Genomic DNA, 25505 nt, shown 5'->3' on the forward strand with positions numbered 1-25505 from the left:
TGCAGGTAACATGGGTCTTTTTAATTGTCACCAATTCTACTGCTACTATATTCTGTATGATTTGGTTTCATTTCAGTCCCCCATAATGACAAATATCAGTCCATTCCCTCGAGCAGCAGGTTGCCTCATGGTCAGGAACCTCCTCCAAACCCACTCCCCACCAGCACACGTCCTCAACTCCTGCCACCCCAGGCTTGGTTCAAGCTGGTGGATCTGTACACCTGTCCCTCTGTGCTGCCATAACCACAACCCACCGAATGATCATCAGGCTCAGAAATCTGTGATGCGATCATTGGGTTGTAGCCACTCGGGGTCAGAGGGTCCACTTTCTTCCTCATGGCTCGAATCTGCAGGAGAGCGCGGAACGCTGTGTGTGAGAAAGAGAGAGAGAGAAAGGAGTCGGTGAATGGTACCCCTTGCTGGGCCCTTGAAACCCCAGCTCGAGGTTCTTTCCACTCCCACCTCACCTTTACATCAACATCCACTGCCCCAGAGAACACTACCCCAGGGACTCCCTTCAACTGGGAGGGAATGAGGAGGGACACCTGGATTACTAAGAGGAACACGCTGGTTACACAGGGGGACACGCTGGTTACACAGGGGGACACGCTGGTTACTGACGTGAACACGCTGGTTACTGACGTGAACACGCTGGTTACCGAGGGGAACACAGTGGTTACCGAGGGGGAACACAGTGGTTACCGAGGGGGAACACACTGGTTACCGAGGGGGAACACACTGGTTACCGAGGGGGAACACACTGGTTACCGAGGGGGAACACACTGGTTACCGAGGGGGAACACACTGGTTACCGAGGGGGAACACACTGGTTACCGAGGGGAACACACTGGTTACCGAGGGGAACACACTGGTTACCGAGGGGGAACACACTGGTTACCGAGGGGGAACACACTGGTTACCGAGGGAGAACACACTGGTTACTGACGTGAACACACTGGTTACTGACGTGAACACACTGGTTACTGAGGGGAACACACTGGTTACTGAGGGGAACACACTGGTTACCGAGGGGGAACACACTGGTTACCGAGGGGGAACACACTGGTTACCGAGGGAGAACACACTGGTTACTGACGTGAACACACTGGTTACAGAGGAGAACACACTGGTTACTGAGGGGAACACACTGGTTACTGAGGGGAACACACTGGTTACTGAGGGGAACACACTGGTTACTGAGGGGAACATACTCGTTACTGAGGGGAACACACTGGTTACTGAGGGGAACATACTGGTTACTGAGGGGAACACACTGGTTACTGAGGGGAATATACTGGTTACTGAGGGGAATATACTGGTTACTGAGGGGAACATACTGGTTACCGAGGGGAACACACTGGTTACTGATGTGAACACACTGGTTACTGAGGGGAACATACTGGTTACTGAGGGGAACATACTGGTTACTGAGGGGAACACACTGGTTACTGAGGGGAACACACTGGTTACTGAGGGGAACACACTGGTTACTGATGTGAACACACTGGTTATAGAGGGGAACACGCTGGTTACCGAGGGGAACACGCTGGTTACTGAGGGCTGAGGGGGACACGCTGGTTACTGACGTGAACACACTGGTTACCGAGGGGAACACACTGGTTACTGACGTGAACATACTGGTTACCAAGGGGAACACGCTGGTTACTGAGGGCTGAGGGGGTCACGCTGGTTACCGAGGAGAATACATTGATTACCGAGGGGGAAGACACTGGTTACTGAGGGGGAACACACTGGTTACCGAGGGGGAACACACTAGTTACCGAGGGGGAACACACTGGTTACCGAGGGGGACACACTGGTTACCGAGGGGGAACACACTGGTTACCGAGAGGGAACACAATGGTTACCGAGGGGGACACACTGGTTACCGAGGGGGAACACACCGGTTACCGAGGGGGACACACTGGTTACCGAGGGGGAACACACTGGTTACCGAGGGGGAACACAATGGTTACCGAGGGGGACACACTGGTTACCGAGGGGGAACACAATGGTTACCGAGGGGGAACACACCGGTTACCGAGGGGGACACACTGGTTACCGAGGGGGAACACACTGGTTACCGAGGGGGAACACAATGGTTACCGAGGGGGACACACTGGTTACCGAGGGGGAACACAATGGTTACCGAGGGGGAACACACCGGTTACCGAGGGGGACACACTGGTTACTGAGGAGAACACACTGGTTACCGAGGGGAACACGCTGGTTACCGAGGGGGACACACTGGTTAATCTTACGTAGACGGCAGATTGGGCAGTTGTTGGCCTGGTATCGCAGGGTGTCTGCACAGGCATTGCACAGACACAGGTGTCGACATGGTAGGATGAGAGTATCCCGGACATCAGAGAGACACACGACACATTCAGCGCTGTTATCACTGTGCTGATCATCAGCCCCCTGCACAAGCAGAAAAGGACAGTGAGAAGGTGGAGACATGGACTGGGAGAGGGGTCGGTGGGGGAAAGGGTGAGGGAAGAGAGAGGGGCAGGGGGAGGAAAGGGGGTGATGAAGGGGAGGGGAGAGGGAAAGAAAAGAGCAGGAGGAAGGGGAAGTGAAGGGGGGTAGGTTAGAGGAGGGGGAGGGAAGGATGATGAGAGGGCGAGGGGAAAGGGGAGAGGGAGGGAGGGAAGGATGAGGGGAGGGGATGTTGGAGGGAAGCGTGTGGGGAAGGGGAGAGGAGAGTGAGGGGTGGAGAAGGGGGATGGGAGAGTGAGGGGAGGGGGAGGGGAAGGTGAGGGAGTGGAGAAGGGGGAGGGATAGAGAAGGGGGAGGGATGGAGAAGGGGGAGGGGGTGGAGAAGGGGGAGGGATGGAGAAGGGGGAGGGATGGAGAAGGGGGAGGGATGGAGGAGGGGGAGGGATGGAGAAGGGAGGGATGGAGGAGGGGTGGAGAAGGGGGAGGGATGGAGGAGGGGTGGAGAAGGGGGAGGGATGGAGAAGGGGGAGGGATGGAGGAGGGGGAGGGATGGAACGGGGAGGGATGGAGGAGGGGTGGAGAAGGGGGAGGGATGGAGAAGGGGGAGGAGGGGGAGGGATGGAGGAGGGGGTGGGGGTGGAGAAGGTGGAGAAGGGGGAGGGATGGAGGAGGGGGTGGGGGTGGAAAAGGGGGAGGGGGTGGAGAAGGGGGAGGGGGTGGAGAAGGTGAGGGTTTGGGGGAGGGGAGAGTGAAGGAGTGGGGAAAGGGGAGGGGAGAGTGAGGGGATCAGGAAGGGGGGGAAAGGTGAGGGGGAGAGGAAGATGAGGAGGAGGGGAAGGGGAAAGCGAGGGTGAGGAGTGGAGAAGGGTGAGGGGCTGGGGAAGGGGAGGGGGTGGGGAAGGGAGAGGGCAGATAGAGGAATTCAGGTTGCAAGGGGTAACTAATCCCCCCACACCCCCGGCTCCTGCTGAAGGCCTTTTCTATAAATGTGAAGGTTTTCAGTTTGTATAATCTCCTACCTTCGATTGCTCACAGTTATATTTATTCTCAATTCCATAGATTTCCTGCAGCAGGTAACTGACACCATCAACCTGGGAGAGAGAGAAATCTGATAATGAATAAAAATAGGATGTGAAAGGTGAGGGTTCGTCCTGAGTACAAGGGAAAGATGAGAGGTGAGGGGTGAAAGATGTGAGGTGAGGGGTGAAAGATGAGAGGTGAGGGGTGAAAGATGTGAGGTGAGGGGTGAAAGGTGAGGGGTGAAAGATGAGAGGTGAGGGGTGACTCACCACCTGTTTCTGTTTGAGAGGTTTCACTGAGCAGTTACCGTCTACATTCTGTAAATGAGAAAAGAATAGAGCGGTCACTGACATCAATCACCAATCACCAATATAACTCACGGACCTAACTTACCAATCACCAATATCACTCACCGACATAGCTCACCAATCACCCAATCACCGATATAGCTTACCAATCACCAATATAACTCACCAATCAACAATATCAATCACCAATATCACTCACCGACATAGCTCACCAATCACCGATATAACCTATCAATCACTGACATAACTCATCGACATTACTCACCAATCACGATATAACTCACCGACATAACTCACCAATCACTGATATCACTCACCAACATAACTCATCAATCACCGATATCACTCACCAACATAACACACCAATCACCGATATAACTTATCAATCACTGATATAACTCACCGACATAACTCACCAATCACCAACTACTTATACTTATATTGCGTTTTAATGTAATGAAAGTTTTTTCTTTCATTCACGGGATGTGGGCTTCGCTGGCTAGGCCAGCATTTATTGCCCATCCCTAGTTGCCCTTGAGAAGGTGGTGGTGAGCTGCCTTCTTGAGCCGCTGCAGTCCATGTGGTGTAGGTACACCCACAGTGCTGTTAGGGAGGGAGTTCCAGGATTTTGACCCAGCGACAGTGAAGGAACGGGCGATATATTTCCAAGTCAGGAAGGTGTGTGGCTTGGAGGGGAACTTCCAGGTGGTGATGTTCCCATGTGTCTGCTGCCACTGTCCTTCTGGATGGTAGTGATCATGTGTTTGGAAGGTGCTGTCGAAGGAGCCTTTATGAATTTCTACAGTGCATCTTGTAGATGGTACATACACTGCTGCTACTGCTGATGAAATGTTCCAAGGTGTTTCGCAGGGCCATTAAAAACAAAGCATGACACCAAGGCACATAAGGAAATATTAGGTCAGATGACCAAATGTTTGGTCAAAGAAGTAGGATTTAAGGCATGTTTTAAAGGAAAAAAACTTGAGGTAGAGAGGCCGTGAGGTGTAGGCAGGGAAGTCCAGAGCTTGGGGCTGGGCAACTCAAGGTATCCCCATCAATGGAGGGGCAATTAAAATCAGGGATGCACAAAAGGCCAGATTCAGAGGAGCGCAGATATCGCGAGGGCCTGTGTGACTGGAGGGATTGCTGAGTTAGGGAGGGGCAAGACCATGGGCAGGTTTGACAGCAAGGATAAGAACTTTAAAATCAACATGTTGCTTGACCCAGATCAGCAAGCACAGGGGTGATAGGGGAATGGGACTTGCTCTGAGTTAAGATATGCCAGCAGAGTTTCGGATGAGCTCAAGTTTACAGAGGGTAGAATGTGGGAGACCAGCCACGAGTGTGCTGGAACTGTTGAGTCTAGGGGTAACAAAGTCATGAACGAGGGTTTCCACAGCAGATGAGCTGAGACAGAGGCAAAGTCGGGTGGAAATAGGTAATTTTAGTGATGGCACAAATGAGGTCGGAAGCTTGTCTTGGGGTCAAATGTGACACTAAAGTTACAAACATACTGGCTTAAATCTCAGACCATTGTCAGGGAGAGGGATGGAATCAGTAGCTAGGGAATGGAGCTTGAAGTGGATACTGAAAACAATGGCTCTTATCTTCCCAATATTTAATTGGAGGAAATTTCTGCTCATCCAGTACTGAATGTCAGATAATTTAGGAGGAAATCGAGAGAGCTGAGGTGGGGTGGTGGAATGTAGAGCTGGTGTTGTCAACAAATACATTAAAAACTCTGTGCTTTTGGATGATGTCGTCAAAAGGCAGCATGCAGATGAGAAATAGGAGACAACCAAGGGCAGATCCTTGGAAGACACCAGAGGTAACGATATGGGAGCAGGAAGAGAAGCCATTGTAAGTACAGTCAACTCCCACTATTCACAACTCCCTCCATTGTGAATTTGTTTACTTGTGCGATGTATATGTACACCAAATCATGGTTCACGGACCCAAAAAGTTGTTTACCTGTGATTTAGAATGTTAAACTCTCACCTTTCCCATGTAGAAAGTGCACACTGCGTATGTGCTGTCTCCGCACATGTGCAAGTTCACCATTTGCAATTTCAGCCTTCATGAGATTTCACAGGAATGGAACCCCCGCGAATGATGGGAGTTGACTGCAAATCTCTGGCTACGATTAGATTGATAAGAATAAAACCAGCTGAGAGCAGGGGGGAGGAAGGGGATAGGGGGAAGGGCAGAAAGTTGAGAGGGGACGGAAGAGGGGAGCTGGGGGGAAGGGAGAGGGGAGCAGGGGAAAGAGGACAGGGTGGAGGAGGGAGGGAGTGCAGGGCGGAGGGGGGAGGGAGTGCAGGGCGGAGGGGGGAGGGAGTGCAGGGCGGAGGGAGTGGAGGGGGGAGGGAGTGGAGAGGGTGGGAGTGCAGGTCGGAGGGGGTGGAGGGGGGAGGGAGTGGAGGGGGGGAGGGAGTGGAGGGGGGGTGGGAGTGCAGGTTGGAGGGAGTGGAGGTGGGGTGGGAGTGCAGGTTGGAGGGAGTGGAGGGGGGAGGGAGTGAAGGTCGGAGGGGGTGGAGGGGGGAGGGAGTGGAGGGCGGAGGGAGTGGAGGGAGTGCAGGGTGGAGGGGGGAGGGAGTGGAGGCTTCCTGGGCAGGTGTTTGAGTTGCTAAGAGCACTTCAGCTCCTCTTGTCCCACAAACAGTTGTAAAGCTGCTTTACCAGGAATTCAGTCCCTTTCGCCTCCGTCCAGCTGCCATGATTCTCGAATTTTGGCTGTTAGTGGTTAAAATGGAATTGCTGTTCAAACAAAGGCTCACAGCTTCAGAATAATATTTAAATTATAAACCTGCGTCCCAAGAGCAGACTGGGTGACTATTTCAGATCTTTTCTTGTGTTTTAACCTCAGACACAGATTAATATAACTCGTTTTTTACCCACTGTCAGAGGAATGAAAGGATCATGAAGGAGATTTTGGCCGAATCATCTTCAGCTGCTTCATCAATGACCTTCCTTCCATCATAAGGTTAGGAGTGGGGATATTCGCTGATGATTGCACAATGTTCAGCACCATTCACAACTCCTCAGATACTGAAGCAGTCCATGTTCAAATGCAGCAAGACCTGGACAATGTCCAGGCTTGGGCTGACAAGTGAAAAGTAACATTCGGACTACACAAGTGTCAGGCAATGACCATCTCCAACAAGAGAGAATCTAACCATCGCCCCTTGATATTCAATGTCATTACCATCACTGAATCCCCCACTATCAATATCCTGGGGGTTACCATTGACCAGAAACTGAACTGGACCCAGCCATATAAATACTGTGGCTACAACAGCAGGTCAGAGGATAGTAATCGTGTGATGAGTAACTCACCTCCTGACTCCCCAAAGCCTGTCCACAATCTACAAGGCACAAGTCAGGAGTGTGATGGAATACTCCCCACTTGCCTGGATGAGTGCAGCTCCCACAACACTCAAGAAGCTCGACAATGCCCAGGACAAAGCAGCCCCGCTTGATTAGCACCACATCCACAAACATTCACTCCCTCCACCACCGACACACAGTAGCAGCAGTGTGTGTACCACCTACGAGATGCACTGCAGAAACTCACCAAGGCTCCTTCGACAGCACCTTCCAAACCCACGACCACTACCATCTAGAAGGACAAGGGCAGCAGACACATGGGAACATCACCACCTGGAAGTTCCCCTCCAAGTCACTCACCATCCTGACTTGGAAATATATTGCTGTTCCTTCACTGTCGCTGGGTCAAAATCCTGGAACTCCCTCCCTAACAGCACTGTGGGTGTACCTACACCACATAGACTGCAGCGGCTCAAGAAGGCAGCTCACCACCACCTTCTCAAGGGCAACTAGGGATGGGCAATAAATGTTGGGCCAGCCAGCGCAGCCCACATCCCGAGAATGAATATATAAAAAAAAGATTCCATCTGGTAGAGCCAGAGGACATGGCTGAGATTCTAAATGAATCTGTCCTCATTAGGACGGTGCTGCCAAGAATTAAATATCTCAGGTAAAGAGCCAACATACACACAATGGGCCAAATGGCTTCTCTCTGTGAATTGCTATGGAGGCCCAGGCTGGAGCCTGAGCTGTGTTTGAACTGTTTACCTTATCAAACGTCGTCAGCAGCACATGGGAGTGTCCAAGATGTTCTGGAGAGGAGACATCAACAAGATTGAGTGAGACCAAAAGACAGCGAGTGAACCTCCCCCAGAGACAAGAGCCCCTCCCTGTGAAGACAAGGACAACCCCCCCTGGACCAGAGACCAAGCCCCTCCCCCTGGAGACTAGGCCCGTCCTCAGGAGACCATGTCCCACCTCCTGGTGAAAAGGTCCCCCACTTAGAGACCAGGCCCCTCCCTTGGAGACAAGGTGTCTCTCTCCCCCCCACTGCCCCAGAGACAAGGTCCCTCCCCCTGGAGACCAGGCCCCACCCCCTGGGGACAAGGTCCCTCCCCCTGGGGACCAGGCCCCACCCCCTGGGGACAAGGTCCCTCCCCCTGGGGACATGGCCCCTGCCCCAGTATTTTGGGGTTGTGAGGCTGGCTTGGTGCTGGTTGATGTTTGGTTCCTGATGTTCTTACCTTCTCCTTCATCCACCACAGCGTGAATCACCATTGGGTAGACAGTCCGATCACCATCCATGGCCAGCTAATGGGAAAAGGACAGGACAGAGAGTGGTCAGAGCATTCCTGCCTGAAAGCTCAGGTTAGCTGGGGGGTTTAAACCCTGTGTCCACCTGCTCTGACCCCCCCAATCCTGGCACCATGTGAGTGTGCCCATTGCTAGGACCCTGAAGGAGTTGGATAGACGGGAGGTATAACAGAGGGATTCACTCAGGAAAATGGGGAAAACTTTCAAATTCAGACACTGTCTCTCACTGAAAGAGTGTGAGGGAGGGAAGAAAATTTAAAAACATTTACTTAAAGGTTTTGCTAAGGCATGGAATATCCCCCAACAGCATCACAGACAGAAACAGAATCAATAACAACTTCAATTAAAAAAGGGAGAAATATAAACATTTTATTTCATTCCTTCATAGATTGTGGGTGTCACTGGCATTTATCACCATTGCTAATTGCCCTCGAGAGGGTTTTACTGAGTCTGTTAAGGTTTACGTACAAACCTAGCATCTCACTAGATCATTTCAGGGGGCAGTTCAGAGTCAACCACGTTGCTGTGGGTCTGGAGTCACATGTGGGCCAGACCAGGTAAGGACGGCAGGTTTCCCTCCCTAAAGGGCATTAGTGAACCAGATGGGTTTTTACAACAATCGGCAATGGTTTCATGGTTACTTTTACTGACAGCAGCTTTTTTGTTTCCTGACTTTTCTCTGTGGGTGGATAAAGGGTAGGGGAATGGATGGAAGGGGATAGCGCAGGCAAAATGGGCCAAATGGCCTCACAGTGTGCTGCAAACTTCTGACTCGAGTGCAGTCAGTCAGTGATTCCCAAAGCGGAGAGACTGAAACTCTCTGATTCTAAATGTCAATATATAAACTGGTATCTATCAGCTCCCATACAGAATCACAATAACCTCAAAACAGCAAAAATCTAAACTCTAAAGCAGCATTCAAATATCTACACAGCGTTAAGGAAAGGCAAAAAGAGAGGGTTTGAGGGAGAAGGAGCAAGAAAAAGCAAGAGGGAAATGGAGAGGAAAGAAATGAGAGAGAAAGGGAAATGAGGAATGAGGGAGAAGGTGAGAGCTACAAGTGGGAGGAAGAGCAGAGAGAGAGAGAGAGGGAATAAAAGTCTGTCATTGCGAGTACATCACCTCCCTTGGTTTGACCACAGTGATGCTTCACCACCCGGGTGTCCTATTTGACCCCAAGTTGAGTTTCTGATCTCATATCTGCTCCAGCAGGGAGACTGCTTATTTCTACCTCAGGAACATTGCCTGACTCCTCCCCATCTTAGCTGATCCGCTGCTGAAACCCTCATCTTCGTTCCCTCTACACCTGATTCACTTTTCATTCCATCCTCCCTAAACTTCTGCTCACTCAAAATTCTGCTGCCTGGGTCCCAAATCGCCCCACCCCAACCATCCCCCCCCATCCCAGCCCCTGCCTCACCCCACAGTCCCCCATCCCAACCCCCTGACACCAACCCCCCCAGCCTCACCCCACACACCCCTGTCCCACCAGCCAGCCTCACCCCACCACACCTGACCCACCTCAGCTCCCCGCCCTGCCCCAACCCCCCAGCCTCACCCCACACGCCTCGTCCCAAACCCTGGCCTCACCCCACCACACCTGACCCACTCCAACTCCCCCTCCCTGCCCTGCCCCACTCCCCCCGACCCTAACCCAGCCCCACCGTGCCCCATCCCACCCCAACTCGGCCCAACCACCCCAACTGACACGACTGACTGGTAATTATTACCTCCTCCTCCATCCAATCAGATGGGTCAATGGTGTGAGAGGGCAAACAGAACTGCTGACACACACCTCGTTTAAAATGCACAGTTTCTGATTGCAGCGAGCAGTCCTTAGCTGTGTAACTGAAAAGATCCAGATGAGAAAAGCAGAGTAAACATCACAGAGTAACACACAGCACACACTTAACCGAGCGACCCACAGTAAACATCACAGAGTAACACACAGCACACACATATCCGAGAGACCCAGAGTAAACATCACAGAGTAACACACAGCACATACATATCCGAGACCCAGAGTAAACATCACAGAGTAACACACAGCACACACATATCCGAGCGACCCAGAGTAAACATCACAGGGTAACACACAGCACACACATATCCGTGTGACCCACAGTAAACATCACAGAGTAACACACAGCACACACATATCCGTGTGACCCACAGTAAACATCACAGAGTAACACACAGCACACACATAACCGTGTGACCCACAGTAAACATCACAGAGTAACACACAGCACACACATAACCGAGCGACCCACAGTAAACATCACAGAGTAACACACAGCACACACATAACCGAGCGACCCACAGTAAACATCACAGAGTAACACACAGCACGCACATATCTGAGCGACCCAGAGTAAACATCACAGAGTAACACACAGCACACACATATCTGAGCGACCCAGCGTAAACATCACAGAGTAACACACAGCACACACATATCCGAGAGACCCAGAGTAAACATCACAGAGTAACACACAGCACACACATATCCGAGAGACCCAGAGTAAACATCACAGAGTAACACACAGCACACACATATCCGAGAGACCCAGAGTAAAAATCACAGAGTAACACACAGCACACACATATCCGAGAGACCCAGAGTAAACATCACAGAGTAACACACAGCACATACATATCCGAGACCCAGAGTAAACATCACAGAGTAACACACAGCACACACATATCCGAGCGACCCAGAGTAAACATCACAGAGTAACACACAGCACACACATATCCGTGTGACCCACAGTAAACATCAGAGAGTAACACACAGCACACACATATCCGTGTGACCCACAGTAAACATCACAGAGTAACACACAGCACACACATATCCGAGCGACCCAGAGTAAACATCACAGAGTAACACACAGCACACACATATCCGTGTGACCCACAGTAAACATCACAGAGTAACACACAGCACACACATATCCGTGTGACCCACAGTAAACATCACAGAGTAACACACAGCACACACATAACCGTGTGACCCACAGTAAACATCACAGAGTAACACACAGCACACACATAACCGAGCGACCCACAGTAAACATCACAGAGTAACACACAGCACACACATAACCGAGCGACCCACAGTAAACATCACAGAGTAACACACAGCACGCACATATCTGAGCGACCCAGAGTAAACATCACAGAGTAACACACAGCACACACATATCTGAGCGACCCAGCGTAAACATCACAGAGTAACACACAGCACACACATATCCGAGAGACCCAGAGTAAACATCACAGAGTAACACACAGCACATACATATCCGAGAGACCCAGAGTAAACATCACAGAGTAACACACAGCACACACATATCCGAGAGACCCAGAGTAAAAATCACAGAGTAACACACAGCACACACATATCCGAGAGACCCAGAGTAAACATCACAGAGTAACACACAGCACATACATATCCGAGACCCAGAGTAAACATCACAGAGTAACACACAGCACACACATATCCGAGCGACCCAGAGTAAACATCACAGAGTAACACACAGCACACACATATCCGTGTGACCCACAGTAAACATCAGAGAGTAACACACAGCACACACATATCCGTGTGACCCACAGTAAACATCACAGAGTAACACACAGCATACACATAACCGAGCGACCCAGAGTAAATATCAGAGAGTAACACACAGCACACACATATCCGTGTGACCCACAGTAAACATCACAGAGTAACACACAGCACACACATATCCGAGCGACCCAGAGTAAACATCACAGAGTAACACACAGCACACACATATCCGTGTGACCCACAGTAAACATCACAGAGTAACACACAGCACACATATCCGAGAGACCCACAGTAAACATCACAGAGTAACACACAGCACACACATAACCGAGCGACCCAGAGTAAATATCAGAGAGTAACACACAGCACACACATATCCGTGTGACCCACAGTAAACATCACAGAGTAACACACAGCACACACATAACCGAGCGACCCAGAGTAAATATCAGAGAGTAACACACAGCACACACATATCCGTGTGACCCACAGTAAACATCACAGAGTAACACACAGCACACACATATCTGAGAGACCCACAGTAAACATCACAGAGTAACACACAGCACATACATATCCGAGAGACCCAGAGTAAACACCACAGAGTAACACACAGCACACACATATCCGAGAGAGGCAGTGCACTGTCAGAATCACACATCAAGCTAAAGTTCTAGTCATGTTTTTCTGGCGTGTCTCGCTGACGTTTCCCTTCTGCTCCTTCTCTATCTTCCTCGTGCCTCAGGAAGACTTTGTCTGTCTGTGCATCCTGGGGCCTGACTACTGATGTCTAAAGCACCTCCAAACCAACCTCTTCCTCCTCTTCATCCTCTCCCTCTCCTCCCTTTACTCTTTCACCCTCGTCCTCTGCACTCACTCCCCTTCATGGTCCCCCTATGCATCCTCCCCTTCACTCCCCTCTCCACCTTCACTCCCCTCTCCACCTTCACTCCCCTCTCCACCTTCCTCACCTTCACTCCTCTCTCCACCTTCACTCCCCTCTCCACCTTCACTCCCCTCTCCACCTTCCTCACCTTCACTCCCCTCTCCACCTTCACTCCCCTCTCCACCTTCCTCACCTTCACTCTCCTCTGCACCCTACGCTCTCCACTCCCCTCTCCACTCCACTCTCCACCTTCCTCTCCACTCCCCTCTCCGCCCTATAGTGAAACCCAGGTCTAGAATGCGAGGGGCAATGTTGGGAGAGCCTGTGTGAAACTAGCAGCAAAAGTGTCAACTGAAGCACTAAGGAGATGACATTCTGGGTTCAGGAACACATCTCCTCAGCCTGTGGCCTTTAAGAACACACTTGCATTGATCTAACCACCCCAAATCCATCCCAAAATATTGGCAAAGTCAGGAGTCCCCAGTCCAGAGTGTGTGTTGTATCAGGTTAAACCCCAACGACACACTCACCTCGCACAACGACACACTCACCTCGCACAATGACACACTCACCTCGCACGACACACTCACCTCGCACAATGACACACTCACCTCGCACAACGACACGCTCACCTCGCACGACACACTCGCCTCGCACAATGACACTCACCTCGCACAATGACACACTCACCTCGCACGACACACTCACCTCGCACGACACACTCACCTCGCACAACGACACGCTCACCTCGCACAACGACACGCTCACCTCGCACGACACACTCACCTCGCACAATGACACCTCGCACAACGACACACTCACCTCGCACAATGACACTCACCTCGCACAACGACACACTCACCTCGCACAATGACACACTCACCTCGCACAATGACACTCACCTCGCACAACGACACGCTCACCTCGCACAACGACACGCTCACCTCGCACAACGACACACTCACCTTGCACAATGACACTCACCTCGCACAACGACACACTCACCTCGCACGACACACTCACCTCGCACAATGACACTCACCTCGCACAATGACACTCACCTCGCACAACGACACGCTCACCTCGCACAATGACACGCTCACCTCGCACAATGACACGCTCACCTCGCACAACCACACGCTCACCTCGCACAACCACACGCACACCTCGCACAACCACACACTCACCTCGCACGACACGCTCACCTCGCACGACACGCGCACCTCGCACAACCACACACTCACCTCGCACAACCACACACTCACCTCGCACAACCACACTCACCTTGCACAACGACACACTCACCTCACACAATGACACGCTCATCTCGCACAACGACACGCTCACCTCGCACAACGACACGCTCACCTCGCACAACGACACGCTCACCTCGCACAACGACACACTCACCTCGCACAATGACACTCACCTCGCACAACGACACACTCACCTCGCACAATGACACTCACCTCGCACAACGACACGCTCACCTCGCACAACGACACACTCACCTCGCACAATGACACTCACCTCGCACAATGACACACTCACCTCGCACAATGACACACTCACCTCGCACGACACACTCACCTCGCACAACGACACACTCACCTCGCACAATGACACACTCACCTCGCACAACAACATAATCACCTCGCACAATGACACTCACCTCGCACAACCATTTTGAAATTCCTCCGTTGCCTGGTAATAGATTGTGATGGCAACACGTGCATCAGCATCAAAGGTAAATTCCACATTGTAACAGATCTTTGGTCTGGGAATCTCTTCTCCAGGGGTCTTCACCTCCTCGGTGCATCTGTAATGAGGAAAAGATCTTTGAGACTCATCATCAAACTTCCTGCCTGGGGCAAAAAAGGAGGAAATAAATACAATAACTATCACTAGAGAAAAAGTATTAGGGAAATTAATGGGGCTAAAGGCCAATAAGTCCCCTGGACCTGATGGGTTGCATCCTAGGATATTAAAGGAAGTAGCTACAGAGATAGTGGATGCGCTGGTAGTAATCTTCCAAGAATCCTTAGACTCTGGAAAAGTCCCAGAGGATTGGAGAACGGCCAATGTAACGTTCTTATTTAAAAAGGGAGGGAAACAAAAAACAGGAAACTATAGGCCAGTTAACTTAACACCTGTCATTGGGAAAATGTTAGAGTCTATTGTAAAGGATGTAATAGCAGAGCATTTAGAAATACATAATCTAATCAAGCAGAGTCAGCATGGCTTCATGAAGGGGAAATCATGCCTGACAAATTTATTAGAATTCTTTGAGGAGGTAACAAGCAAAATAGATAAAGGGGAACTAGTAGATGTAATATATTTGGATTTCCAAAAGGCTTTCAATAAGGTACTGCACATCAGGCTACTTAATAAGATAAGAGCTCATGGTGTTGGGGGTAGTATATTAGCATGGATAGAGGATTGGCTAACTAATAGAAAACAGAGAGTTGGGATAAGGGGGGCATTTTCAGGATGGCAACCTGTAACTAGTGGATTGCCACAGGGGTCAGTGCTGGGGCCACAATTATTTACGATATATAATAATGACTTAGATGATGGAAGTGAATGTACCATCGCCAAGTTTGCAGATGACACAAAAATAGGTGGGAGGCAAGTGGTGAGGATGACACAAAGAGTCTACAGAGGGATATAGACAGGTTAAGTGAGTGGGTAAAACCTTGGCAGATGGAATACAATGCGGGAAAGTGTGAGGTTATGCACTTTGGCAGGAAGAATAGAGGAACTGAATATTATTTAAATTGAGAAAGACTGCAGAAAGCTGCAGCACAGAGGGATTTGAGAGTCTTTGTGAATGAATCACAAAAAGCTAACATACAAGTTCAGCAGGTAATAGGGAAGGCAAATGGAATGTTGGCCTTTATTTCAAAGAGAATGGAGTATAAAAATAGGGAAGTCTTGCTAAAACTATACAAGGTATTAGTTACACCAGTCCTAGAATACTGTGAACAGTTTTGGTCCCCTTATCTAAGGAAAGAAATACTGGCATTGGAGACAGTCCAGAGAAGATTCACTAGGTTGATCCTGGGGATGGAGGGATTTTCTTATGAGGAGAGGTTGAGTAGGTTGGATCTGTACCCATTGGAGGTTAGAAGAATGAGTGGTGACCTTATTGAAACATATAAGATTCTTAGGGGGCTTGACAGGGTGGATGCTGAGAGGTTGTTTCCCCTTGTGGAAGAGTCTAGGAACAGAGGGGATAATCTCAGAGTAAGAAAAGAAAACAGAGATGAGGAGATCAGTTCTGAAGAAGAGTCATACGGACTCAAAACGTTAACTCTGTCTTTCTCTCCACAGATGCTGTCAGACCTGCTGAGTTTTTCCAGCAATTTTTGTTTTTGTTTCAGATTTCCAGCATCCACAGTATTTTGCCTTTATCAGAGATGAGGAGGAATTTCTTCTGTGAATCTGTGGAATTCTTTACCACAGAGGGCTGTAGAGGCTGAGTTGTTAAGTATACTCAAGGCTGAGATAGACAGATTTTGAATCAGTAAGGGGATCAAGGGTTATGGGGAAAAGGCAGGAATGTGGAGTTGAGGATTATCAGATCAACCATGATCTCATTAAATGGCGGAGCAGACTCAATGGACCAAATAGCCTACCTCTGCTCCTACGTCTTATGGTAATAGTCTGACCCATAGTGAAGCCAGTTAGGCAGAGGGTGAGCAAGATCAAGCTGCTCCAGAATCATCAGTGTAGAAACAACCTGGCAGAGGCTGCTATACCATGCAGCACAATGCAGGTTCCTATACATTGCAGCACAATGCAGGTTCCTATACATTGCAGTACAATGCAGGTTCCTATACCATGCAGCACAATCCAGGTTTCTATACCGTGCAGCACAATCCAGGTTCCTATACCATGCAGCACAATCCAGGTTTCTATACCGTGCAGCACAATCCAGGTTCCTATACCATGCAACACAATGCAGGTTCCTATACCATGCAGCACAATGCAGGTTCCTATACATTGCAGCACAATGCAGGTTCCTATACCATGCAGCACAATCCAGGTTCCTCTACCATGCAGCACAATGCAGGTTCCTATACCATGCAGCACAATCCGTGTTTCTATACATTGCAGCACAATGCAGGTTTCTATACCATGCGGCACAATGCAGGTTTCTATACCATGCAGCACAATCCATGTTTCTATACATTGCAGCACAATGCAGGTTCCTATACCATTCAGCACATTGCAGGTTCCTGTACATTGCAGTACAATACAGGTTTCTATACCATGCAGCACACTGCAGCTTCCTATGCACTGCGGTACAATGCATGTTCTTATACCATGCAACACAAAGCAAGTTGCTATGCACTGCAGCAAAATGCAGGTTCCTATAACATGCAGCACATTCCAGGTTTCTATACCATGCAGCACAATGCAGGTTCCTATACCATGCAGCACAATCCAGGTTGCTATGCACTGCAGAAAAATGCAGGTTCCTATAACATGCAGCACAACCCAGGTTTCTATACCATGCAGCACAATATAGGTTCGTATACATTGCAGCACAGTGCATGTTCCTATACCATGCAGCACAATGCAGGTTCCTATACCATTCAGCACAATGCAGGTTTCTATACCATGCTACACAATCCATGTTTCTTTAGATTGCATGACAATGCAGGTTCCTATACATTGCAGCACAGTGCAGGTTCCTATACCATGCTGAACAATGCAGGTTCCTATACCATTCAGCACAATGTGGGTTCCTATACAATGCAGGTTCTAATACCATGCAGCACAAAGCAGATTCCTATAGATTGCAGGACAATACGGATTCCTATGCAATGCAGCACAGTGCAGATTCCTATACGTGGCAGCACAATCCAGGTTCCTATACATTGCAGCACAGTGCAGGTTCCTATACCATGCAGCACAATGCAGGTTTCTGTACCATGCAGCACAATACAGGTTCCTATACATTGTAGCAGAGTGCAGATTCCTATACCATGCAGCACAATGCAGGTTCCTATACCACTCAGCACAATACCGGTTCCTATACCATGCAGCAAAATCCAGGTTTCTATACCATGCAGCACAATCCAGGTGTCTATACCATGCAGCACAATGCAGGTTCCTATACATTGCAGCACAATGCAGGCTCCTATACCATGCAACACAATGCAGGTTCCTATACCATGCAGCACAATGCAGGTTCCTATACATTGCAGTACAATGCAGGTTCCTATACCATGCAGCACAATCCAGGTTTCTATACCGTGCAGCACAATCCAGGTTCCTATACCATGCAGCACAATCCAGGTTTCTATACCGTGCAGCACAATCCAGGTTCCTATACCATGCAACACAATGCAGGTTCCTATACCATGCAGCACAATGCAGGTTCCTATACATTGCAGCACAATGCAGGTTCCTATACCATGCAGCACAATCCAGGTTCCTCTACCATGCAGCACAATGCAGGTTCCTATACCATGCAGCACAATCCGTGTTTCTATACATTGCAGCACAATGCAGGTTTCTATACCATGCGGCACAATGCAGGTTTCTATACCATGCAGCACAATCCATGTTTCTATACATTGCAGCACAATGCAGGTTCCTATACCATTCAGCACATTGCAGGTTCCTGTACATTGCAGTACAATACAGGTTTCTATACCATGCAACAGAATGCAGGTTCCTATACCATGCAGCACACTGCAGCTTCCTATGCACTGCGGTACAATGCATGTTCTTATACCATGCAACACAAAGCAAGTTGCTATGCACTGCAGCAAAATGCAGGTTCCTATAACATGCAGCACATTCCAGGTTTCTATACCATGCAGCACAATGCAGGTTCCTATACCATGCAGCACAATCCAGGTTGCTATGCACTGCAGAAAAATGCAGGTTCCTATAACATGCAGCACAACCCAGGTTTCTATACCATGCAGCACAATATAGGTTCGTATACATTGCAGCACAGTGCATGTTCCTATACCATGCAGCACAATGCAGGTTCCTATACCATTCAGCACAATGCAGGTTTCTATACCATGCTACACAATCCATGTTTCTTTAGATTGCATGACAATGCAGGTTCCTATACATTGCAGCACAGTGCAGGTTCCTATACCATGCTGAACAATGCAGGTTCCTATACCATTCAGCACAATGTGGGTTCCTATACAATGCAGGTTCTAATACCATGCAGCACAAAGCAGATTCCTATAGATTGCAGGACAATACGGATTCCTATGCAATGCAGCACAGTGCAGATTCCTATACGTGGCAGCACAATCCAGGTTCCTATACATTGCAGCACAGTGCAGGTTCCTATACCATGCAGCACAATGCAGGTTTCTGTACCATGCAGCACAATACAGGTTCCTATACATTGTAGCAGAGTGCAGATTCCTATACCATGCAGCACAATGCAGGTTCCTATACCACTCAGCACAATGCCGGTTCCTATACCATGCAGCAAAATCCAGGTTTCTATACCATGCAGCACAATCCAGGTGTCTATACCATGCAGCACAATGCAGGTTCCTATACATTGCAGCACAATGCAGGCTCCTATACCATGCAACACAATCCAGGTTCCTATACATTGCAGCATAGTGCAGGTTCCTATACCATGCAACACAATGCAGGTTCCTATACCATTCAGCACAATGCAGGTTTATATACTATGCAACACAATCCATGTTTCTTTAGATTGCATGACAATGCAGGTTCCTATACATTGCAGCAAAGTGCAGGTTCCTATACCATGCAACACAATGCAGGTTCCTATACCATTCGGCACAATACAGGTTCCTATACATTGTAGCAGAGTGCAGATTCCTATACCATGCAGCACAATGCAGGTTCCTATACCACTCAGCACAATGCCAGTTCCTATACCATGCAGCAAAATCCAGATTTCTATACCATGCAGCACAATCCAGGTGTCTATACCATGCAGCACAATGCAGGTTCCTATACATTGCAGCACAATGCAGGCTCCTATACCATGCAACACAATCCAGGTTCCTATACATTGCAGCATAGTGCAGGTTCCTATACCATGCAACACAATGCAGGTTCCTATACCATTCAGCACAATGCAGGTTTATATACTATGCAACACAATCCATGTTTCTTTAGATTGCATGACAATGCAGGTTCCTATACATTGCAGCAAAGTGCAGGTTCCTATACCATGCAGCACAATGCAGGTTTCTATACCATGCAGCACATTTCAGGCTCCTAAATCATGCTACACAATGCAGTTTCCTATACCATGCAGCACACTGCAGGTTCCTGTGCATTGCAGTACAATGCAGGTTCTGATACTATGCAGCACAAAACAGATTCCTATAGAATGCAGGACGATGCGGATTCCTATGCAATGCAGCACCGTGCAGATTCCTATACATGGCAGCACAATCCAGGTTCGTATACATTGCAGCACAGTGCAGGTTCCTATACCATGCAGCACAATGCAGGTTTCTGTACCATGCAGCACAATACAGGTTCCTATACATTGCAGCAGAGTGCAGGTTCTTATACATGGCAGCACGATGCAGGTTCCTAAACCATTCAGCACAATGCAGGTTCCTACACATTGCAGCGCAGTGCAGGTTCCTATACCATGCAGCGCAATGCAGGTTCTTATACCATTAAGCGCAATGAATTTCTCTATACCATGCGGCACAATCCATGTTTCTATACATTGCAGCACAGTGCAGGCTCCTAAACCATGCTACACAATGCAGGTTCCTATACCGTGCCGCACACTGCAGGTTCCTATAGATTGCAGGACAATGCAGTTTCCTGTGCAATGCAGCACAATGCAGATTCCTATATCATGCAGCACAATCCAGGTTTCTATACATTGCAGCACAATCCAGGTTCCCATACATCACAGCAGAATGCAGGTTCCTAAACCATGCAGCGCAATGCAGGTTCCTATACTATGCAGCACAATGCAGGTTCCAATACCATACAACACAACTCAGGTTCCTATACCATGCAGCATAACCCAGGTTCCTATACATTGCAGGGCAGTGCAGGTTTCTATACACTGCGGCACAATGCAGTTTCCTATACCATGCAGCACAATGCAGTTTCCTATAGCATGCAGCACAATGCAGGTTCCCATACCATGCATGAGAATGCATGTTCCTGTACACTGCAGCACATTGCAGATTCCTATGCCATGCAACACAATGCAGGCTCCTGTACCTTGTAGGACAAGCAGGTTCCTATACATTGCAGCACAATGCAGGTTTCTATGCAATGCAGCACAGAGCGGATTTGTATACCATGCAGCATATTCTGGTTCCTATACCATTGCAGCACATGTTGCTTCCTATACCATGCTATGTACAGTGCCTTGTGTGTGGAGAATTCATTAGTCTCTCACCCTCTCAGTACTCCTCACAGCTCTCTCTATTATTCTGATAGCTGAGTTATCCTGGCAATCACTGTGCATCAAATACACTCCCCATTCAAGTTCACTTACTTGACCAATCGCAAAGTGTCTTTCCGGATGTTTATCAGGCTCCGCAGTGTCTTCACTGGATCCTGAGGTGGTGGGGCAGCATAAGGAAACTGCAAAAGTACAAGAAGCAAAAATGGTTCCAATGGTTCAATTGATCAGAGAACAGATTTTCAAATTGAATTCTGATGCTGGACTCCTGATCTAAGACTGTGGGAGGACCTTCACCAACAGACAGCAGTAACTCATTCAGCTCATTACCATCTGCTCAACAGCAATAATATTCAGATACATCAGTACCGTCATAATATGACTCGTGATTCAGACATGGAGAGACAACAAACTAAATAGTCCAATGTTGCAGGGCAGCAGAAACGAACCTGCGGGTATAGTTACAGAAACCTCTGACAAGTTGAGGAGCTGATTAAAAAAATGATTGGGATTCTTACCTTTAGGCATTGAGTACAAAAGCCAGAAGTTATGGTAAAGTTTGCTAAAGAGGCTAGAGAAGCTGGTCATATTCTTCAATTTTTGTGGAGATTTAACAGACATGTTTAAGATTTTGCAGGATTTTGATAAAGTAAATAGGGTGGAACTGTTTCCAGTGGCAGGAGGGTCGGTAACCAGAGGGACCCAGATTAAAGATGATTGGCAAAAGGACCAGAGGCAAAACAAGGGAAGTTTTTTTCCGCAGTGAGTTGTTGTGATCTGGAAGGCGCTGCCTGAAGGGGCGGTGGAAGCAGGTTCAATAGGAACTTTCAAAAAGGAATTAGATAAATTTGTGTGGGGGAAAGATTGACTGGATTATGGGAGAAAGGAGGAGAGGGCCTAATTGCATAGCTCTTTCAAGGAGCTGTCAGAGACACGATGGACTGAAGGGCCTTCTCCTGCGCTATGAGATTTGGATTCTAAATCTCATTAGGGCAGTCGGAAAGCATGAATTCAGTTTTTAAAACTTTTGACCATGTAAAAACCCAAATGGTTCACAAATGTCCTTTAGGGAAGGAAATCTGCTATCTGTACCTGGTCTGGCCTACATGTGATTCCAGACCACTTGCAATTTGGTTGCTCTTAATTGCCCTCCTGAAATGGTCACCCAGTTGGAAAACCCACTAACAAACAACAAATGGTTCAATGAGAAACTCCAACATCTCAGGGTAACGAGGGAATTGTAATAAATGCCAGCCTTGCTCACATCCCAGGAATAAATTTAAAATGATCTTTTTCACTGCTCTTCAGGACTGGCTGTTTGCGCCAAAGGTTTGCAGACCTCTGGCCATTTTTGGTGGATATAGGGTGTTAGTAATGGAGATATCACAGGACAATCCCATTGACAAGTTCACCCTAGTGGTTAGGTTGGTTGGTCTTTGCCCTTCTCACCCGAGGAACACTGAGGTTTAATGATTGCACCGGGTCAGATCAGAGTGAGATGGGCAGGAGATTGAGTCCGAAATCTGTGTTCAGTATCACACCAGGAGAGACCTGCTCACTCACAATGGTATTCTTTCCCTACATTGAGTCAGTTTGTTATTTTTAACATCCATATTTGTGACCTCTGCACACTTGTTATGAAATGCCATTTGCCGGGATCTCAGCTTAGCATTGTTACCAGGGTAACCGCATTGCCAGCCTACTGTCTACACACAGAATATTGAAGCCAGCTCCTTGGTGTCCCACCTCACTCACTGTCTGCTCATCTCCGTGACCTCTCACACAGCAAATTGGCTGAACTAACAAGTCACAGCATTTTAATTATTATTATAATTCTCACTAACTCAAACATCACATTTGAATGAACCTGAAAAGGTCTGACATTAAACAGAGAGTGCAGAATTCACTGGACATAAACACTTAAATAATTTAGCAGTATTAGATAACTCAGTTCTTCCAGGATTAGAGACACATTTTTGCAGAGGTTGTTGGTGAGAGGCAGAGGGTGAGAGGCTGTTGGTGAGAGTCATAGAGGTCTACAGCACAGAAAAAGGCCCTTCGGCCCATCGAGTCTGTGCCGGTCAAACAAGTATCTAACTATTCTAATCCCATTTTCCAGCACTAGGCCCATAGTCTTGTATGCCATGGCATCACAAATGCACATCCAAATACTTCTTAAATGTTATGATGTTTCTGCCTCTACCACCCTTTCAGGCAGTGGTGAGGTGAGAGGGTGAGAGGCTGTTGGTGAGAGGTAGTTGGTGAGAGGTTGTTGGTGAGAGGTTGCCATAACAGTCATACAGAGAGTGAGTGACAGCTTTGGGCACAGCTATAATGACAGGAAACAAGGTTCACTGCAATGGAGCACTTCACACATAGAAACACCAGGAGAGAACTGGTATTCTGCTGAATCGTACTGTAGACATCAGAATCAATCAGCGTGTATAAGCCTCGCACAACCCACAGGACACACCAGCACAACACTGGCACAGGGCACATTGGCACAGGACACACTGGTACAACACTGGAACAGGTCACACTGGCACAACTGTGAAACAGGTCACACTGGCGCAGGACAAACTGGAACTGGGTGATGGAAGCAGATTTAATAGTAATTTCCAAAAGGGAATTGTATAAATATCTGAAAAAGAAAGAAAATGCAGGGATGTGGGGAAAGGGCAAGAGAGTGGGATTAAATAGATAGCTCTGTTAATGAGCTGGCACAGACACAATGGGCCGAATGGCCTCTGTCTCTGCTGTATCATTCTATGTTTCCTAAGGACAATATATAATTTGTTACTTCACCTCAAGTTTCCCGCTAACATCCACAGGATTGCTGTTTACCTAATCTAATCGCTGAAGCCAGGTCAGTGATTGTAGAGAATCAGCTATCAGAGAATCTGGAAGTGACTATGACTGATAGGCCCAGTTGATGAATCACTGAACGGGGAAGAGCTCAAAGTGAAAAACCACCCACTTACTGAGGTCAAAATGTCATTCTTTTATTATTGTTGAGGCATGTTCTATGATGAGAGGCTAAATGGGGCTGATATTCTCTGGAGTTTAGAAGAATGCAAGGCAATCTCACTAAAACCTACAAAATTCTGAAGGGGCTTGATAGGCTAGATGCTGAGAGATTGTTTCCACTGGTTGGGGAGTTTAAAACACGCGGGCACAGTCTCAAGATAAGGAACCAATCGTTTAGGACTGAGATGAGGTGAAATTCCTTCACTCAAAGGGTTGTGAATCTTTGGAATTCTCTACCCCAGAGGGTTGTGGATGCTCCATTGTCGAATATATTTAAGGCTGGGATAGACAGAATTTTGGTTTCTCAGGAAATCAAAGGATATGGGGTGCGGGCAGGAAAGTGGAGTTGAAGCCTAAGATTGGCCATGATCGTATTGAATGGTGGAGCAGGCTCAATGGGCTGAATGGTCTACTCCTGCTCCTATTTCTTGAGTTTTTAGTTTATTATTCTCAAAGAAGGCTGTGTGAACTGACAGTGTGGGTGTGTTTGTACCAGTGTGGGTGTGTTTGTACAGGTGTGAGTGTGTTTGTACCTGTGTGGGTGTGTTTGTACAGGTGTGGGTGTATTTGTACCGGTGTGGGTGTGTTTGTATAGGTGTGGGTGTGTTTGTACCAGTGTGGGTGTGTTTGTACTTGTGGGTGTGTTTGTACAGGTATGGATGCATTTGTACGGTTTTGGGTGTGTTTTTACCGGTGTGGGTGTGTTTGTACCGGTGTGGGTGTGTTTGTACTTGTGGGTGTGTTTGTATAGGTGTGGGTGTGTTTGTACAGGTGTGGGTGTGTTTGTACAGGTGTGGGTGTGTTTATACAGGTGTGGGTGTGTTTGTACCAGTGTGGGTGTGTTTGTACAGGTATGGATGCATTTGTACAGGTGTGGGTGTGTTTTTACCGGTATGGGTGTGTTTGTACAGGTGTGGGTGTGTTTTTACCAGTGCGGGTGTGTTTGTACAGGTGTGGGTGTGTTTGTACCTGTGTGGGTGTGTTTGTACAGGTGTGAGTGTGTTTGTACCTGTGTGGGTGTGTTTGTACAGGTGTAGGTGTGTTTGTACAGGTGTGGGTGTGTTTGTACCTGTGTGGGTGTGTTTGTACAGGTGTGAGTGTGTTTGTACCTGTGTGGCTGTGTTTGTACAGGTGTAGGTATGTTTGTACAGGTGTGGGTGTGTTTTTATCGTGTGGGTGTGTTTGTACAGGTGTGGG

At 48.4% G+C, this 25505-nt stretch overlaps 1 protein-coding gene across 5 annotated transcripts in view; it reads right to left on the reverse strand.

Moving 5' to 3' along the window:
• The window catches only part of LOC144673132 (E3 ubiquitin ligase RNF157-like), an 80089-nt gene that overhangs the window by 38267 nt on the left and 16317 nt on the right, over positions 1–25505 (reverse strand). For all 5 annotated transcript variants that reach the window (XM_078535122.1, XM_078535118.1, XM_078535120.1 and 2 more), the window contains exons 3-11: positions 21375–21463; positions 14544–14690; positions 10139–10256; positions 8339–8405; positions 7863–7906; positions 3729–3776; positions 3459–3530; positions 2262–2421; positions 255–367 (exon numbers count right to left, since the gene is read on the reverse strand). In XM_078535122.1, the coding sequence (XP_078391248.1) occupies positions 255–367; positions 2262–2421; positions 3459–3530; positions 3729–3776; positions 7863–7906; positions 8339–8405; positions 10139–10256; positions 14544–14690; positions 21375–21463 (858 nt within the window). The remainder of the gene's footprint in view (positions 1–254; positions 368–2261; positions 2422–3458; positions 3531–3728; positions 3777–7862; positions 7907–8338; positions 8406–10138; positions 10257–14543; positions 14691–21374; positions 21464–25505) is intronic.

The sequence above is a fragment of the Cetorhinus maximus genome, unplaced genomic scaffold (genome assembly GCF_964194155.1).
Source record: "Cetorhinus maximus unplaced genomic scaffold, sCetMax3.hap1.1 HAP1_SCAFFOLD_298, whole genome shotgun sequence".
NCBI classification, from domain to species: Eukaryota; Metazoa; Chordata; class Chondrichthyes; order Lamniformes; family Cetorhinidae; genus Cetorhinus; species Cetorhinus maximus.